At 37.1% G+C, this 19,701-nt stretch overlaps 1 protein-coding gene across 1 annotated transcript; it reads right to left on the bottom strand.

Annotated features, from left to right (window-relative positions):
- Positions 1-78: 78 nt before the first annotated feature.
- On the bottom strand, positions 79-19,610 carry DIS3 (DIS3 exosome endoribonuclease and 3'-5' exoribonuclease). The gene is made up of 21 exons (XM_005516789.3): positions 19,365-19,610; positions 17,269-17,426; positions 16,345-16,538; positions 16,161-16,234; positions 14,920-15,087; positions 13,841-14,005; positions 12,826-12,939; positions 12,600-12,737; positions 11,416-11,562; positions 10,611-10,727; positions 9,725-9,826; positions 9,071-9,135; positions 8,882-8,966; positions 8,163-8,290; positions 7,617-7,703; positions 6,818-6,974; positions 5,044-5,258; positions 3,397-3,565; positions 2,874-3,032; positions 2,347-2,469; positions 79-383 (listed from the first exon to the last, which is right to left on the bottom strand). Exons 1-21 carry the CDS (start codon positions 19,608-19,610, stop codon positions 300-302), a joined length of 2,895 nt encoding a protein of 964 aa, XP_005516846.2. The 3' UTR covers positions 79-299.
- Between the last annotated feature and the right edge of the window lie 91 nt (positions 19,611-19,701).

The raw sequence follows: 19,701 nt of genomic DNA, 5'->3' as shown, positions 1-19,701 counted from the left end.
ATGCAAAGAATTCTGTCAGACTCTCAAACCTTCCTTAAGGCTGGCTGTTAACAAGAAACTCTACAATTGTTTCTTCACTTTGCAGAAATATTTATTTTCACCCACAGGACAAAGGTGTAGATATACATTATTTTAAAACTTGTTCTGCATTCACAGTCATAAAAAAGTAGCTTTAAAAAAATTCTTTATAGATTATTAAAATGTGTATTTAAAAAGTAAACAAAACCGGCTTCTAGCATTTTTTGCCCATAGGGAAAAAATATGTAAATGCAAGTACTTGTGATTTCTTTTGTATCCAGCTATTTTTGTAGCTTCTTTTTCTTTTTCTCTGGTTCCTCCTTGCTGCTTGCCTCTGCAGAGAGATGTGCAGGCACATCATTTATCTACAGTAAGAAAAGAACATAAGTCAGAACATTTTCATTCAGTTTTTGCTATCCTGGTAAAACTTGAGTTTACTTGTACAGACCTTTTACAAACACTGTGTCAACATCAGAAACTTCTGATTTAGATGAACACCTAAAAGAGGGTCTGCCATCTTAGAATAATCACAGGTAGAACACTCACCTGAAATTAAAAGCTGAAAAAAAAGAGGCAAAGAGAAGCAGCAGGACACCTCCTGACAAAGCCAACAGGTTGTCAGCAGCCCAAGCATGAGCTTGCATTAGCCTTATATTGTGTCTGTTTTCAAAGTGTCCCTCAGACTGGAGACACACCTACAACAGAAGCTCCTGAGAAGCTAGAGTTGGTGAGCACAAGCAGAGAGCAGCTCAGCAGCACAACAGAATACAAGGGCTCCTTTCTGCTCCAGTTTTTGTCTACTCAGTTTTTGAAATCACAGGGATTCAACTCAACAGACTCGAGGGGTGGACAGATCAGAGCGCCCTGCTGGGGAGGACCTGAGGGTGCAGGTGGCTGAGAGGCTGGACATGACCCAGCCATGGGCACTCCCAGCCCAGAGAGCCAAACGTATCCTGGGCTGCATCCAGAGCAGCGTGGGCAGCAGGGCCAGGGAGGGGATTCTGCCCCTCTGCTCTGCTGAGACCCCACCTGGAACCCTGCATCCAGCTCTGGGGTGCCAGCACAGGAAGGACATGGACCTGTTGGAGTGAGTCCACAGGAGGGCCACAAAAATGATCAGAGGGTTGAAAGAAGCAGCTCTCTGTGAGGAAAGGCTGGTAAGAGTTGGAGTTGTTCAGCCTGGAGAAGAGATTCTAGGGAGACCTTTGAGCAGCCTTCCAGGACCTGAAAGGGGAGCCTACAAGAAGGCTAAAGAGGGACTTTTCACAAGGGCATTCAGTGACAGGAAAAGGGGGAATGGCTTCCTCCTGCCCCCACCTGAAAGAGGGTAGGTTTAGTTAAGGTATTAGGAAAAAATGCTTTATTCTGAGTGATGAGGTACGGGAACAGGCTTCCCAGAGAAGATGTGGATGCTGGATCCCTGGAAGTATTCTAGGATGGGGTTTTGAGCAACCTGATCTCATTAAATGTGTCCCTGCTTATTGCAGGGGAGTTAGAACTAATGATCTTTAAAAGGTCCTTGCAACCCAAACCAGTCTGTGGTTCAAACTCATACAACACCAAGAATATTAGAATATATTTACGTGTTTGGAAGCATCATTTCTCAAGGAAAAAGGTAATCATATTTAACTGTATAAATAGAAAGAATCTGTTGCTTATTTTGGGTTATCTTTCTTTCCTCTGATAAGGGATACTCATTGCTGCAGCCATCTGTTTACCAAGAAAGTTACATGTACTTTAAGAGCAGAATTTTGTAATGTCATGCAAAATACTTATCAGGCCTAAAGTATGAGAACAAATGCGAATCTCAGTGTCCTAAATGCACAAAGCTAGAACTAAAAAGTCTATAGAGATTAGAGACAGTTATTAGGACCTTACAGTTCTTGCAACATTATGAAGAGAGAATTTTTATATTGTGGGAATTGTAAGACAGAACTACCACTGACACCCAGCAATTATACAGAGCCGAGCCACCCATCACAGCTGTACTTCACTGGAGTAAAGGGAAGATCCTGCTGAATTTTGGCAGATTTTCAGAGGGACAATTGATTACACAACTGTGAAAGTCAATGCATTACTTCAGAAAATCATCAGTCAACAGTGGAACTATCCTGATGGGCCCAAAACGTAAGTTTAATTTATAAGGCTTTATTCCTTTCAACAGCCAGTGAAAGCAGACCTCTGTTTTATTGAGAGTGGATATGAAGCAATCATTACAAGCTGGTTTTAAGTTTTGTTTTTTCTTTTGGGTTAAATTTCAATTTTACCACATGATGATTTTTTAACATTACTGAAGGATAATATGGTTCTAAGAACTCTGTGCCTTACCTTGGGTTCTACCAAGACCATCCGCATTTTCTGATGTTGGATGTTGGAATCATCTAACATAATGTTCACTTTAACTTTATCAAATATATGTAATGTTGTGTCTTCCACAGTAAGTGATGGCACCTGAAAGTTCAAATTTTGTATACTCACTATTTGCAACAGCTTATGTTTTTATACAAGTAAATATTTTTCGTACAAAAATATTACTGTTACATGTAAATAAAAATAACCAAAAATTAATGTAGTGAATATTCAGTGTTGTAATATGTGGTACATACATTTTTTGCAGTAATTAATCAGGTAATTAGATGTCAGTACTACCTATTATAGAAACAAATTCCTGTCAGAATCTACTTATTTAGACTTAGAAAGACTATAGTGGCATTACTACTAGAGATTAATGAACTTGCACTTAGAAAAGCCTCTCTTACCCTTCTAAATCCATCTACAATAGATTTTAGTCATTCTGCTTGCTTACCAAATCAGAAAAAAGAAGTGTTTAAGAACAAATAACAGTAAGAACGTACCTCACTGTTGTACTCCAGTTTTGGTGCTGGTTTGTCTTTTTCTTCAAAGAAGACTGTTCCTTCTAACCCATACTTGGGAATCAGAACCACAATCGCATTTTTTCTTACAAATAATATATATGCATCTTCATTTACTACTCCCTTGGTTTTGAAGAACAGCTGTAACAAAAGCAGAACATACAGATCAGAAAAATAAAGCACTAGAACATTCTCTTTTGAATTAACAATACACTCTCAGAAAAATGAAACAGTAATGTGATAATTACACAGCATATCCTGAAAGCAGGTTTTAAAAAATCACATAAAGCATTTATAACATTACTTTAGGATTAAGCATTCATATTTATAAAAGCACAAAACTAAAAGAATCCTCAAGATGCCATTCTGAATTTTTCAGAACAAGCAAAGTAATGTTTTAAGCTTTTTGTAAGAAGCATCCCTCAGCTTTTAAAATTTCTGCTCTCTTGCTTGGTTTTGCCCTAGCAGTGTCCATAATTCAGCATAACATCCCAGAACTACTTACCTGCGTATGGAATGCCACAGAAGCTCTTTGTGCATACTGTGCCATTTTATGTCGATAATTGAGATTTTTACACATCTCTGCCAGCTTGTGTTTATCTGTGAGTTCTGGGTAAGTACTGTCTGCTCCTATGGCCACTGCCAAAAGCCGATGGACTATGATATCAGCATACCTGCAAGAATGAGGTTAAAATCATCAATGACACAGTAAGACAGATTTTCAAAATTAATAAAAAAGTTTCTGAACATACATTTGTTTTGGTGACTTACAGATTTAAGGTTTTGTAATAATGATGGTCTGCTGGCAACTCCCTCTATTAATTCAGCATCCATCTCTTTTCTGACCAAAGATACACCGCAGAGCCAGAATACTGTTAAAATGTTTGCTAAGATAAATTCCTTATTGTGCCAGAAAAAGAAACAAAGTTGTATTTTTGGACTTAAGAATGATCTTTCACCATGGCATTTTAAGCCAATCTTTCTTCCCTCCCCCATGAAATTAGATTAATTTAGTGCAGAATAGTATGTCAATGCCATAGATCTGCGAAGTATAATCACATTTGAACTTCAGCAAGGAACTTTTTAATACATTTGGTAAGAACTAAAATGTACCATTTGGACTCCTAGAAGTTCCACAAATTATCCATATAAATACATAGGAATTTTAATCCACATCTAAGAAATTTCACTTGAAAAGTTTCTAAGGAGCACGATAACAATTATTTTCTTCAAAACTCAGTGACTTCTTGGTCAGGAGAAAAATCTTAACATACTTTTCCAAGAAGTATGATTTCATTGCACGCAACAGCTGCCAATAACAAGTTCCCAATGACCAGTGTTTTCATATGGAAAATACAGTCTCCTCAAAATTCAAACACAGTTTCCATCTCAAAAATGGCTGAGCAAACTCTGCCCCAGTCTAAGACTAATGCTAACTGACTCTGAAGTGCATTTCTATGCCAGACATGTGCATTAGCTATGTATTCCTATTATTTTTGGATTTTTTTTTTAAATGTTAACCCTAGGAGTTGTGGACAGTAAACATGGGAGTGTACATGAAGATGGGCCACCATGTAAGCCACTGCTGTTTCAATTGAAATCTAATGCTGAAAAGAAACTTTAATGGACAACACTGTTGAAGAATGGCTTGCTTCTTGAGGCCATAGCTCCTTGGAAGGCCTGCACAACCCTGACTTTGAGTTAGCACGAGTCCTTGGCACAACATTGTGCTAAAGATAAGAGGAAAACTAAGTGCTAATGTGACAATGAATAGGATGTGAATTCAAGATGTGAAGTATGGATGAGAATTCAGGATGTGAAACCTGCAAAATGTATCTTATATAGCCTCCTTAATGTATCTTATGAGTTCTGCTAAAAGTATCTTAAGGAGCTCCAGTATTATGAGCTGGACCAATAATTGTAGAAACTACCGTGTGAAAAACAGCAATTATCCAATCATAATAGAACAAGTATCATGTGTTACCTTTCTAAATACTATAAAAATGTAGCTGAAGCTGCAATAAAATGGAACAAGTAGCTAACTTGTACTGAGTTGTCTCTTGATTCCCAAACCCTTCTCCTGCACAACACCACAATTTTCTTCACAAATAAATCACGTCTTTTCTCTGAAACTTTCATAAAATACAAGTACCTTCTAATAGGTGAGGTAAAGTGAGTATAAATAGGTGAAGCTAAACCATAGTGATGAAAATCATTATCCATTCCCGAGCAGAAGTAAACAGCTTGCATCATGCAGCGAGTGGTCAAAATTCGCAGCAGTGTGTTTAGGTAGGGGAATGCAGGAGATTCAGCTTTGTCTAATGATTCAGCTAAAGCCTTTGCTGAATCTGTCTTAATTTCCAAATTCTGAAAGAAGAAAAGAAACAAAAAAGATCAGATATTACTAGCAAATATTAAGAATATAAGCAGAAATGTAACAGCTACATCTAGGATAATCTTAGCAACTGGCACAGCTGTAACACCTACTAACATGATGGAACGCTACTACTACAAAACAAACAAAATCCATCCATGCACAGGTCCCTCCCTCATTTTTACTAGTGCTCTATGCAGAAAATGACATGCTGAATCAGTAGCATAGGAATTCAGAAAAGACCCATTCTGAACTAAGAAATACTTTATGCCAATATTAACAAGGTTTTATTTCCTTTGGTTTGATTTTTCTATCCCTCTATTAAATCAGAACGAATGTAAAAAAAAAATCCATGTATTTATGCCACAAAGATTTTCATCCAAGCACAAGGTAAATAATTGACTTTATAGTATTTCCTCTGCAAAATTATTATAATGTATACTTGGAAAAATGAAATGTAAAACTAGTACTGTGTATAACATTTTTTTCTGTGTTTGCCAGTGCTGTCTGATAAAAATTCACGTAGTGTGAAAATACATAATGCATTTTTAATTTCCAGAAATACAAGGTAAATTTCATCACATGATCAGCTGAATGCTCTTTCTGTCACATACAGCACTGACAATAAAGTATGATCCAGAGATCAAATTATGCTTGTATTATGGCAAGATAGTTGCATTTTTATTAAAAAAATATAAATATAGCATATTAATACCTAATTGTGAAAGTTATGTCAAAAGTAGTAAAATCCCTCTTTGGTTTATTTAAAATAATGTTTACCTATGCACAGGAATTCAGCTTTCCCAATCAAACAGTATTTAAAAAATATTTTTCAGAACACAAATGAAATCATTATCATTATTCCAGTTTTACAGCAGTGGAAAATTAAATGGGCTAGGTTTAGGCTTGTCTATTTATGTCACACTGAGAGAATCTGGGAGATTCCCTCTTGATCTTATGAAAAAAAAAGGGGTGGGGAAAGAGCTGAAAGAAAAAGAAACGTGAATATGCATCATAAAATTACAAGTTTAGCTCAAATAAAAGATCCTGAAACTGGAAAAGTAATTTTTTTCTGTTCAGACTCCTTAATTACATTAGACTTGTTTCAGGCTAAATAAACTTCTAGTTGCTCTATGGAGAAGACAGAAACTATAAACACATTTTCTTACTTCCTGACTTTAAGAGAAACACATCATTTGACGTGACTGATCAATTTTTAAGTACATCAATAATGTATATGATCTAAAGCCAAAAATTGTCTCAAAAATCACAGGTGACTTGGAAAGGAGAAACATTCACAGCTCACAAGTGCTACTATGCAAGATTTAAGAGAGTGGTATGTTTTCTTTACCTAAGAAAGGTTTTAAGCACGGCAATCTTCCTTTCACCTAGAGGTACAATTATCCTTCTAAAAATACCTGGGATTTCAAAGTGTAGCTGATACACATTTAAAATACTGCTATCCAGCCCTTATTCCTAGTTAAGTAGCCAACCAGAGAGAAAATACAGCTTTTCATAATTACCATGCTTAATTAGCATGGTAAAAACTTACCTTGGACTTTGCAGCCTTCACAAGGATGTCATAATTTGATGGGGGAGGAGCGGGATGTTTCCGGAGCAAGGCAAACTCTGGGAACTCATCATAAATTTTTTGTGCTACAGAAATATTGGCAAGCAACATGAACTCTTCAACCATGGAATTTGTCTCTCTATCAAGATAAATATTTTATATTGTTAGGAAAGCATTAGACATTTACTTTGAGGGCATAATGAAGAAACATTCCAGCATCCTGACAATGTTATGGAATATTAACTAGTGGTTTTGAACATTTATACAAATAGGTAAGCAACTTTAAGACTAAAAGCAATGCTTATTAAGCTCCAAATACTGAGTCAGAAGAAAAAAAGAACCTGAAATATTCTACATCATCAAATTAAAGAAAAATGCTCACTAAAATGCCCGAAAAGATCAACAGATAAACCTCTTGACTTCTTCCTAAGAAGTTCACATATGAAGCACACAGTTCGAGTCTTGCTAAATAAATACTTCAGTAAAATAGAGGAATTCTTTCTGAGGATCAGCTTGGGCAAAGAAGTTGTGGATGCTCTATCATTGGAAGTGTTCAAGCCCAGACTGGGGGGGCTTTAAGATACCTCCTCTAGTGGGAAGTGTCTGGGCCCATGGCAGGGGGGTTAGAACTAGGCAGGCTTTCAAGGTCCCTTCCACCTCAAACCATCCTATAATTCTATGACCTGCACTATTACAGGAACTTTTTACACTATTAACTAAATGTTGCTACTTAAACACATCTTCAATTCTGTCCCTACCCTGAATTAACTAAAATGCATACTTGAGCTCCTTAATCTGCAGGTCAATAGGATCATGAGTTTCACTGTCCATGTGGAAACGAACCTCTGGTGATGCAAGTGTCAAGGCTCTGCAAGACAGTAAGTGGTATTAAAAAATTACAGTAAAGCAGACAGAGCAGCTGAGCTGCAAGCCCATAACAATATCTGGGGTTACCATGACAGTGTAACTTAAAATCAGCAGAAATTAAAAATAAAATTGTGGAATTAATATTTAAATTTGCAAGAAATGTCATGCAAATACACACCATAGAAGCTCCTAAAATTTCAAACACTACTCCTCTAGTTGTGCATTTATGAGTCTGTGAGATGCATATTGATTGATCTTGCGAAGAAAAAGTTAATATCCCAAGTTTATATATTTTGGGAAATAAGGATAAGCATTCTTATGCAAATCAAAATGGCAAAATACTTCTCTTTCACAAGATTCTCACTAGAAAAATGGACACAGAACCATAATATATTTTGACAGCAAAAACAGTCAGGAAAAAAGGTGGGGGAAAAGGTAACAGGTACACTGCATGGCTTACCCATTATCAATTCTTTTCTTCTTCAAGATTTTTGCTAATCTGTTTAGTCCACATAGGCTGTTAGTAATATCATCATTCATAGTTGCTGAATCTATTCTCATCTGTGCTTCAGCATAGGTAAGAGAAGCCTTAAAGAGGTTAAAAAAAACAGACATCATGATACATAATTGAACTTTCTAAAAAAACCCCTTCTTTCTGTCTTGCAGAACGTGCAGCCTGCTGTTATAACTTGCTTCACACTATTACAAAGCTTTACATTCAATACCTAAATGCCTGTTATTCACAAAAATAATGGACAAATGAAGACAAATTTATGCAAGATATTAAGATATACCAGGTATTTACAGTGTGGTCTTTTTCTTTTTGCTGATCACGTGTGTTTTATGCATTGGAAGTCTAATTTTCAGGAATGTATTGAACAGCTACAGAATCCACTGAATTTAACTGATTATCTGATGCATATCAGCCATGTCCTATATGCATCATACACACAGTAACTCCACACATAAACACTGCAGCCAGCCTTAGAGGCTGAGAAGAATACAGAAGAATCAAACATTTTCTTTATTTTTTTAGTATTTCCTAGCACCATTTTCTAATTCTAATAAAATATAAATCATTAACCAGAAAGAAAATTTTATCAAGTCTGTTATCATTGTTTTTATAATACAGTTTACAGCTTTTTATTTCAGAATTATAGTAATTTTTACATGACTTACCTTGGAATTAATAATACTCTTTGTAAATCTGGTTTTTAGAATTTCAGCCTTATGGTTCATTTCCCATATGCATGAAAATGCAAGCCTAAGAGAGAAAGAGAGAGAGATGGAGGGGAAAACCTGTAAAAATCCCTACATAAACAACTGTAGTTTCTTGCCAGGATCAAAGTATGGATCATATACATATACCTGTCCACATTAGATCTCAGAGAGCACAAGTTGGAACTAAGGAGCTCTGGAACCATATCAATCCTCTGCAAAGAAAGAATAAAAATCAGTACTTTTTAAATTAGCATTTTAACTTCCTGATTTTTAATGTAATAAAAGCTTGGAAATAATTTTTTTTTTTTTTTTTTTGCCAAGACAGCTCAGATTACTGAAAGTAAAGTAAGCCACTTTAGGAAAATTCATTCCAAGATTCATTTTAGTTATCATCTTTTTAGTAACAATGATTTCTGAAAAGAAATCATGGTCTGGAAGAAATAACCAGGACTAAGTCTACAGTGTTCATGAATGCAAATCATAGGAATGTTCAGAGATTTAGCATCACAAAAAATGCAAAACCAATGGAAAAGGCAAAACCAGGCCACTTCTGAAATTTCAGATTGGAATTAAAACAGTATTCCAGTTTCAAAACCACATGCTAATAATGCTTCAAACCAGAGTTGAATGGAATTTTGTCCAGATAGCAGCTTTTAAAAGGTAAGATAGAAAATACAATTATCTTAGACAAATTGTCTACTTTTTTTTTCTCCTTAGTTCAGAGAGAATGTCCCCACTCCCATGAATTGAAAGAGGAAAGCAATGAAAATCCAACCACAAGAAGCTGTAGAAAACAATTACTTTTTCACACAGATACACTGTTGTTCCTCTTTTTACTGACTCCTCATCCAAAGCATTTCCTGGGCGAATAAAATGACTCACATCTGCAATATGTACACCGACCTAAAAAACAAGCATCACATTATGCACCTCATGAAACAGAAACAGTTCTCAGAGTGAAAGAAACTTTCCCACATTTTTACAAACCAATTTATCCATTCCCAGTTCCTTTCAGCAGCTCCCATATTTTGTAATAATACTTAAAACCTATCATACTGATATTAAAAAAGTGAACAGGGGCAGCATCTATTCAAAAAAAGGGCATTTGTACATTTAGGGGAAAGTTATATTCACGACCAATGCAACTTTTCTTTGAGGGTCCAAATAACCTCTTCCATTTTCTTCAAGACTCACTGAAAATTTGTTTTTGCTTTTCTGTTTGCTGGACCTTCTATTCTAGCACACCCTGCTATTACAATTCTAAATTAATTTCTAAAAAGGACAATCTGACTGAATCAGTTATAAAGGAGTAGAGACTTGGTGTTAAGCCTGTAGCTTTTTACTGCCTTTTATAAAATAAAATAAACTCCACAGGCATTACAGCAGTAGCATTTTTTTTTTCTGTAAATATCCTTGTTTACAACACTTAGCTAAGGGAGTAAATAAATGTTAACTTCCCATGCCAAATGAAGATATAAAGTAGGGAGAATCTAGAAGACACTGAATTCCCACTTTTGACACTGATCTGATGCAAATTAACTCCCTTTTTTTATTACCATCTTGCAGCTGTGCAAACACCATTAATCTACTTGTAACAAATCTGGACCTTTGCATGTGTCATTTAGCACTACTGCACTGTTTGCAAAATAAAGGAAGAAGTAAAAAAAATACTAGATTGATACAATACCTCTAGATTTCCATTTCCTATTTCTCTACAATGTAATGCATCATCAATATCTGTACAACCAGGAGGATCAACACTACAAACATTCAGATGCCTTAAGTCCTCCCTGTGTTTCATATCCTGAAATTTAAAAGAAATAAAAAATTGTTTACAAGAACACCCTTCCTTTTCCAAGTAAAAATGGTCATTTGAGAAAGGCACATTGCATAAAATTTTCCCCAGCAACCAAGTATTTTCAGAATGTTTATTTTGTTTTGGGTGGTTTGTTTTATGGCAAGATCAAAACAGATATGCAGAAACAATGATAGAAAAAAACCCAGAAGATTAAGTACTAATTTATTTTTGTTTGTTTTACAGAAATGATGAAGAGAATCATAACACAACCATAGTTTCATCATGATGTTATAATTAGCAATATGAGGAATTGAGATTTTTTTTAAGTGAAATTTTGACTGATGTCCAGCTGAATGACTTGTCTTGGATATGACTACTCTCAAGTCTAAGCTTTCTAAGGCTTAGTTGTCTACATAATTGAAAGGAACTGCAGACTTTGTAAGTATCTATCCTTGCAAAAACAAAACCTGTAGTTATCATCTTTATCTTAAAATATTTATCACAAACAAATGCAGTTTTAGCCAAAATGCAAAAAAACTTGAAGCGGTCTTGTTTCCATAGGAAATGCAGCTTAAAATTCCCTCCTGGACAACACTTCTCATCTATTTCTGGTGCATTGGGATATTCAAGGATGTCACAATTTGCATTGAAGGGCAAGGTACAATAATTACTACACTAAATTACAAATTATTACCTCTTCTGTAATGCTCCATGGCATTTTTGGTAGGAAACTAAGGACAGCCTGGGAAAAAGCCTGGTGAGGGACATCATGTTCAAGCAGAAGAACTTCTGTCTCTGTCTCTTTATCTCCAGCGCTTCCCAAATTCTTTACAAAATGACCCTGAGGAATAATATAGGTACAAACACACACACATCAAGCAACACCATTTGTCCAAAAATAAGTATTTAAGTATTTAAGAACATTAACCCTATTCTTGTATTAAACTACACAGTGGAAGCAATCTTTTTTAATTTGGTTAACTTTCCCATCTTTAAGAGATATTTAATTTTAAACTTTTATTTGATTCAGAAGTCTGAACTGAGTCCATCCAGACTGTTCTTCTAAAATGGCTCTAAATTCTCCACAATTAAGACTCAAAAATTTATAAAGGTGAAATCATTTTTGCAAGAAGGAAAAACCACTACTGCAAAAACAGCAGAACTCATACAATCTAATTTCTCTATGGGTTTGCCTTGTGGCACACATCTCGCACTCTAATACCACATCAATTCTGCCTTCTTCCTCATTTCTCTGCAGTAATGCTGTCTTTGTCTTAATGCTTCTTCCATATATTCCACATTCCCTTCATTACTTTAAACTAGCATGAGACACCTGTGCTCTGCTTCAACACAAGCTGTGCATTCCCACACGAGCCACTGGAAGACTCTTCAAAACCTGGCTAGTGCTCAGTACAAATGGAAGGCAGTGTTCTCAGTTTCTCATACAGCCTCAGTTATTTACACTGAGCTTTTAACTACTTTTACACTACTGGGTGTAGTGCATTGGGTTCATTTGTCAAATATCTGCTAGAACAATGATTGGTATGTGTGAATGAGCAAAATGACAGTGAAAGATTCGCATTTCTAGGAACTCAGACTTAAGTCCCTGGTTAACCTACATAAAGCATCTTAAGTAGCACATATATGTTCAATGCAGAACTGGATGAGTAAATTTTTTAAGTATGATAACCCCATAGCTGATGGTAAGTGCAAATTAAATAATTTAGGGACTTCTTTAATTTGCACCATCAAATGGCACTCAAAGAATTTAAACCTTATCTCAACATTGTTTGCAGTTAATCAGTGTTGCTGATATTTTACCTAAGAAACACAAAAAATCAGATAGTTAAAAGTTCAGAAGAAAATGCCTAAACTTACATTAGGATACCTGGAATTCCTGGGCCAACCGTCAATAGCAACAATGATTCTTTGCCCTTCCAATGTATCTGCTTGTCTGGTTTCTATTCGAATTCGAGGAATTCTACGATCAGCTGGTGTAAATAAATGGCGCCTTGCCTATGAACAATCAGAAAAAGGAACAATTAATTTCCAAATAAAGAAAATATCCAACCCTACACTTAGAGGAAGTGGATCATTTCCTCACCTCTTTAATCTGTGACTTGGAAAGCATCCCACAATACGGCCGCCAGTTTCGTTTTATAATGCCCACTACTCTTCCTGTGGGCCTCATCATGTCCTTGTTAATGGAAGTCTTCAGCTGGTAAAACACAGGTCAAAAATACAAAACTGTTTGAACTCATGACTGACTAGAGTAGGTAACTTAAAACTTAGTAGCAATGTTTTGTAACTCATTTTACAGACATAAATTCTATTTTGACTTCATAAATAGAACCTTCTGTGCTTCCCTGTGCTTTGCATGACTTTTAATATTTTCAGTATGTGACACAACTGAAATCACATCAGTATGTGATGTGACTTAGCAGAGACAGTGTGAGGAAATAGCATTCTGCAGTCCTTGTCTGCTGTTGTTTTTCTGAAAGGATGTTCATTAAGAAAACCCAAACAAGTAACATTTTCCATGTTATTTTACAATCTAGTGTTTTAATTTTTTGGAGTCCTTTTACGCTGCCTGAATATTTTCCAGTAATTCTCCACATAATTATTTAAAAACATTCCCATGAAATTCAGTGGAAAGATAGTTTTTGAAGAAATTATCTTCTTGTACAGGGCCTACACATGTGTACACTGCATGCACATTAAGTAGAATTACTGCAAGACCCAAATATAACCAAACAGGTTCCAAATGCATGTATTGCCTATATAAAAGATGATTCTCAGCATGCCGCAACGCCTACTCTAACAAATCCTAATCTGCACATCAGTAAATAGAGATTTACATTATTACATGACTACCATTCAGCAACTTTTGGTTTCATTAAGCTTAATGAAGTAATGTGGGAATTTCTAGCAGAGACTAATTGAAAATGGTCTTTATCCATCATCATGTATTTAACACAACTGTGTAACTACTATTAAGTGTTATAATTTTGTATTCACATTTTATAAAGAGGACATATAAATTTAAAGCCTAACACTGTCAAGCTACCACAGACTTCACTTCCTGTGTAACACCACAGTTAAGTAAAACTCTTTCATACAATGTTTTCTTTCTCCTCTTCATTTTCAATGTCCTCTTCATTCTGGCCATCATCTTGCAAGACCACTGAGGATGGTGCCACCCATTCATCTTTTGCCAACAGCTCCACAGCTACAACATCTTCATGAATTGCTCGGTTCAAATGTTTCAGTCCCTGTACAATTATCTGGATTTTTTTAGAAAACAAAATGGAAATGCAAATATTCATGATGATGAAAACAGAAGACCCAAATCTAGAGCAGTGTTAACAGAAAAGTAAACATGTATGACAGGTTCTACATTCCAAAGAACATTTTAAAGTATGTTTGTGATGCACTTTTTTCTTCTGCCAAGTTTTCTTACAGTACAGATGATCTTATACCAAGATTCCAATTGCTTGTATAAGAAATATGTTTCCCCCTGGTTTTTAGGTTGGTTTTTTTTAATTAAATCAGGTTTTTTGCAGGATAGGGGATTCCACATACTGCTGAGAAAGAGGAATAAAAGAGAGACAAGAGAAGTACCTCCAGCTGCCAAAAACAGGGAGGGAGGAGACAACTGCCACTGCTTGGAAACAGCATCTGTACAACTGCACAGAGAATCCAGCAGGCAGACAGATGGACTATCTGGTGGGTGGGAAACAGCCCAGCTGCCCCTCACCAGGCAGGAAAATAGAAGAGGGGAAACAAAGCAAGAGAACCATACAAGTGCTCATGACTGTTTTGTTTCTGAAAATCCTCCTACACATTTGTTCCTTTGTCTTTCGCCATATATTTCAAACTGATTTTAAAAACCTCTTAAAAGGTCAATTGAAAAACTATTAACAACCAAGATTCATCTTTATTTTACCAATTACTTTATCAAACTGTAATTTTAAATACATCATTCTTTTTTCCAAAAAGAGCATAGTCAGCATTTCAGCACTCTATATGCACACAAATACAAAATGAAAACATCAGCACAAACATCAGAAAAAAACCAGCAGAGTAAAAAATGACTAATATGCTCCATTTTAACATGCATTACCATGAAAGAATTAAATTTTAAGTCATTACAAAGGCTAGTTAAAGTTTAGAGCATGGAGGTAAATTTAAAACTCACCTCTTTGTTTTCTTCAGCATCTCCATGAACCCAAACAGTAGCTTCAAGATAATTCTCTCTGTTTGCCCTGTAAGTTCCTTGGAGGTAAATACCAGATTTTATTCCTTGCTGCAATTTGCTAAGAGGAATATGTTCTGGGAATATGATTTTTCCACCTTCTATTTCTTTCTTTAGGAAAAAAGAAAAATAGGAGAAGAAATTTTCAGTATTTTATATTCATGTTAATTTCAAAACCAAGCTCAAGAACATGACATACCCAAGCTAACAAACTCCCTAATTGTAACTGTGTGTACGTATGAATATGCACAATAATGAAAAGCTATTATTAAGAAGTACGTTTTTAGTGAAGCATCAAAAGCATAAAGATGTGGCAATTCTAGGAACTTTTCCTGTTTTTCTGCAGTTACTTAAAAACATACTGCACAATTTTATGTTGATTTGGATATAGTAACGGAACAGATACTCAACAAAGAAAATATTAGTGTAGTAAAGAGTATGGCCCACAGTGTATGTGTACTGTAAGCTATAGGAAACATTATGAAAATACATTACTGTGACAAAACTTTGGAGCAGTCAGACAAGTGCTGCTTGTGACCTAGTTAACTGCTGAAAATACCTGAGCCCCCCACTTTCTTCCCACTCTTGCATAGAATTCTATTCTGTTAAAACTGATTCTGATGAAATTAACTTTCCCGTTTTTGTGGTGAATGTTCAGCTATACCAATTGTATGTGAATATCTAAGTCTTGACTCTGATAAACAAAAAGCACAAGGAAGTAGAAGAGGATGGAGCTCATCTTTGAGCTGCAGCCTGCATTTATGTCAACTTAAATAATCATCAAATGAAAATGCTTTTGATCAATAACTTAGCATAGATTTTCCAGCAGACATGAAACAAAGATCTAAATGGTTTGCAATATATTTTGTTTTCATTTTGCTCCAATTGTTTCTCATTCATACACTTCATTTAACCATTATTATTCTCATTTTCACAACAGTTATCTAAAGCAACTTTTTACAGATAACAAGATACATACTGACAAGAATATAAGCAGAACTGAAAATGGCTGCAGTATTTCCTTTTTACTTTTCGGTTGTCAAAAAGTTAAATTGCCAAAATAGTAATAAAGTCCAGACTCCTTGTATTCTAAACTGATGCCAGTACCCTGACATACAGTATGCAATTTTATACTGCAAGCCATTTGTGATCAATTTGTTTTATAAAAAGAAAAAAAACCATACCCCTTCATCAGATACACAAGCAAGACGATCTACAAGCTCAGGATTAGCTGTCAAGCTTTTTATATACTCTTCACCTACAAAAGCACACAAATATTTATGCAAGAGATGCATGGGACTTAGGTATGAAGTAACTGCTCAGTTTATTTGAACAATAAATATTAAACATAAATACTACCTCACTTACACGTATAAGCAGTTATTCCTTCCTCCAAAGCTTTCTCTTTATTAATTCTGTCATTTGTTAAGAAGAGAACTCGAATCTTTTCCTCTTCCTCTATTTTCTTCAAGTGTTCATTGTACCATTTCACTGCTACCCGAATGGCTCTGTCATTGCGGTCATTAGAAGTTTCTCCCCGCTCTTGCTCTATGTACGTTTCTCTAAATAAATTTTAAAAACAAAGTGGGATATTTGACAAACCAAAACAAATCCCAGCATCTATCTATACATAAAATTTTCGACAAACAAGATCAAGGCTGTTAGGCCAAACAAATCATTATTGTACCAATTTTTACAACGTGTAACACCTCATTAGGCCACTGAAGGGCCAGAAGAGCTTTCCTTTTCCTATAGGAAGGAAGTGTTAATTTCTAATATAATTTTCTCACAGATAATTGAAGAGGTTTGCATTCAAGCTGTTAGAACTATGGATTCAAGATTCCTAGAACTACGATACTGCTGTAGTGGAAACTACTTGTGAGCACAAATAAAGGCAAATTAATTGCATCTCCATTTCTTAGAGCTTTCTGGCATTAACGTAATGGATTTTTTAATTCTGCTACACAGTATCCTGACAATATTGATAAAGCATTGGCATATGTTTAAAAGGGACACCAAAATGGAAAATCAGTACCCTATTGCTCAAGATAGTGCTGTCTGCAAAGCTTATTCAATATTCTAACCCCTTTTTCATAAAATATATAGATTTATACTAACTATAAATAGAAAAGCTCCTGGAACACCAACTACTTCCCAACAGGAATCCTTAGAAATATACAGTTATATGACACCAGTCTAATTTTTCTTCCAGTCCACAAGTTCCAGTTTTGTTTCCCACTTTCTTTTACTGGATATCAGCCCAACTTTGTTATATCCCATTCCACCTCTTACCTGTGATGCTCATTGGTGAAAGAATAGAAATGTTTTTCTGGGTTTTGAATCACGTCCCTAATTCGCTTGTACACTGGTGCGCTCCGATTCCTGACTTCTTGAAGGACTGTCTGCAGCACAATGACATTCTTAATAACAGGATCTTCAAGGATATCAATCTGAGGGACAAAATGGAAATTAATCAAAATTGTTGTTTAATTCTATCCAATAACAGGACTTGAAATACTTCCTTGGCTAATACATGAAAAGCTAACATGAATAATGAGTGGTACTCCTCCTGCCTTTTTCTCTCACCACTGGGAAACTGAACAGTGTATTAAATTGCTTTCTCCTCCTTGTGGGAAAAAAAGTCAAATAGGATTTTCCAGCCTCTCTCTGACCTGAAGATAAGGATTTATTCTGACCTCCAACAAATTCACTCCCGGTGCATGCAGGATTCCAAACAAATGTAAGGCTGAGTGTACAATACAAATTTTGCTTACATAAAATGGGTTCCTATAAAATTTACCCTTACTAAACAAAATGCAACCAATGCACAATCTGACAGAAATATGATGTAATTTACAGACTGTCTGCCTTTGACCAACACTGACTGTGTTGGGTTCTAAAATGGTACCCAACTACTCTTACACAGCTGACATGCCTAAGCATGTGTAGGATTGAGTTCTCCAGAAACAATCCCACTGTTAAAATGAAATTTTAATTTCCATGGAATCAAATCAATGGGCATTTTGCAAGCCGCTCTTTGCTTTTGAAAGACCTTTCTATTTTTTAAGGAATTTTGTTAATTTTTTCAGCACTTTTCTTTGCCAACTCCTGACATTAAGAAATCACATCAGAGAAATACACACTAGAAATCCATGTAATCTGTTGGGAGAAAAAGATAGGAGCTTCACTTCCTAACCTTGTGGCAAGAAACTCTGCCCACCTGCAAAATGAGACAGCAGTAAGGTTCTAGGGGGCATAGCTAAAGGAATTAAAAGCAACACCAGACCAAGGTCCTGTGAATCTGATGCTTACACAACCTGAAAGATTTAAAGCCATGTTCAAAGGGGAAGAAACCCAGCATTATTCTATGCAAAAGCTGAAGCACCAGTCCAAGTTTTACTGTGGCAAAACTGTTTCAGTTTCTAGGCCAAACCTTTCCCTAACATTACCAAGGCTTTCTAATCCCCACTTCTCCAGTTCACATCAGCACACCCTGGCACATTCTCGGAGCATTCTATAGGACACACATACAAATGTTAGCAACACACACCAAGAAGCCCATTTGTAAGAGGCAGAAAATATCCCTTGACCTGCTGTTTTGGGACGAAGATCCTCACAACTTTTGGGATCTCTGCTAAAACACACAAGTGTTGTGCCCCTCTCCAGAGGACTTCATAAATTAGTTATAGTCTCCAGTATGTGCACAAGGGTGTTCTACCTTCCAAAGAGGTACTCAAAAACAATGAAAGAAAAAAATTAAACATCAAACTTGGGAATTCCTCCCAGCCTCAAAGTCTGTCTGCCCTGCTCAGATTCAGACCTCTGCACAGCTGTTGATAGGCTGCAGAGTAAAGTTGCCCCCGTGCTTCCAGAGCTTTACATGGGATTATTTCACACAGTCTATTCATTACATGATACCAACATGACACTATAAAGAACCTGAACCTACACCCTGAAAAACAGAGGAGGCATTTAACAAAATACAGCGACCACAGAATAAAACAACAACAAAAAAGAAAATCACAAAACAAACAAAATAGCCCACACACGCTATCCCCCTATAAAACTGGAACACAGTCTAAGACCAGGCCAGGTTCGCTGATGCTGCAGCCGTCTCCTCAGGAGCTGGCAGGGAAAGACAAGACTACCCATGCAGGAATCAAGCAGCTACAGGCAACACGGCAGGAGCCACGCCAAACGCGCCTCTCCAGCGCGACGCTGCAACCCCCACGGAAACGTACAACCACGGGGATTTAACAAGGCCGGCGGCGCAGGAAAGGCTTGAGCCACCACGTGGGGCCCGGTCGGGCCCAGAGGAAGGCAGCGGCGGGCCCACCCTAGAGCTGAGGCGGCCACACCATCCGTCCCTCCCGGCCGGAGGCGCTCACCTGGTGCAGGAGGAGGTTGGTGTCGGGCAGGAGGAAGTGCGGCCCGGGGCAGAGGCTGCTGGAGGGGCCGCTGGGCCGCGCCTCCAGCCCGGGCGCGCTCCCGGCGGTGGGCGCGGGCGCGGCGGGGGGGCAGAGGCGGCACGCGGCGGCGCCGCACGCGATGTCGTCGCGCAGGTAATGCTCGCGCACCACCTTCACCACCGCGCCCGCCCGCGTGCGCTTCACGAACGTCCGCGAGGTCAGCATGGCGCGCGGCGGCCGCGGGAAGCGCGAGGGCGGCGGGAAGCGGGAAGCGCCGCGAGGGCGGCGGGAAGCGGCGCGGGAAGAGCGCAGGAAG

This window comes from Pseudopodoces humilis, chromosome 2 (genome assembly GCF_049639895.1).
Source record: "Pseudopodoces humilis isolate 2021_Gansu_Grassland_sample_001 chromosome 2, ASM4963989v1, whole genome shotgun sequence".
In the NCBI taxonomy this organism is placed as follows: Eukaryota; Metazoa; Chordata; class Aves; order Passeriformes; family Paridae; genus Pseudopodoces; species Pseudopodoces humilis.
This window is presented reverse-complemented; position numbering and strand designations above follow the sequence as displayed.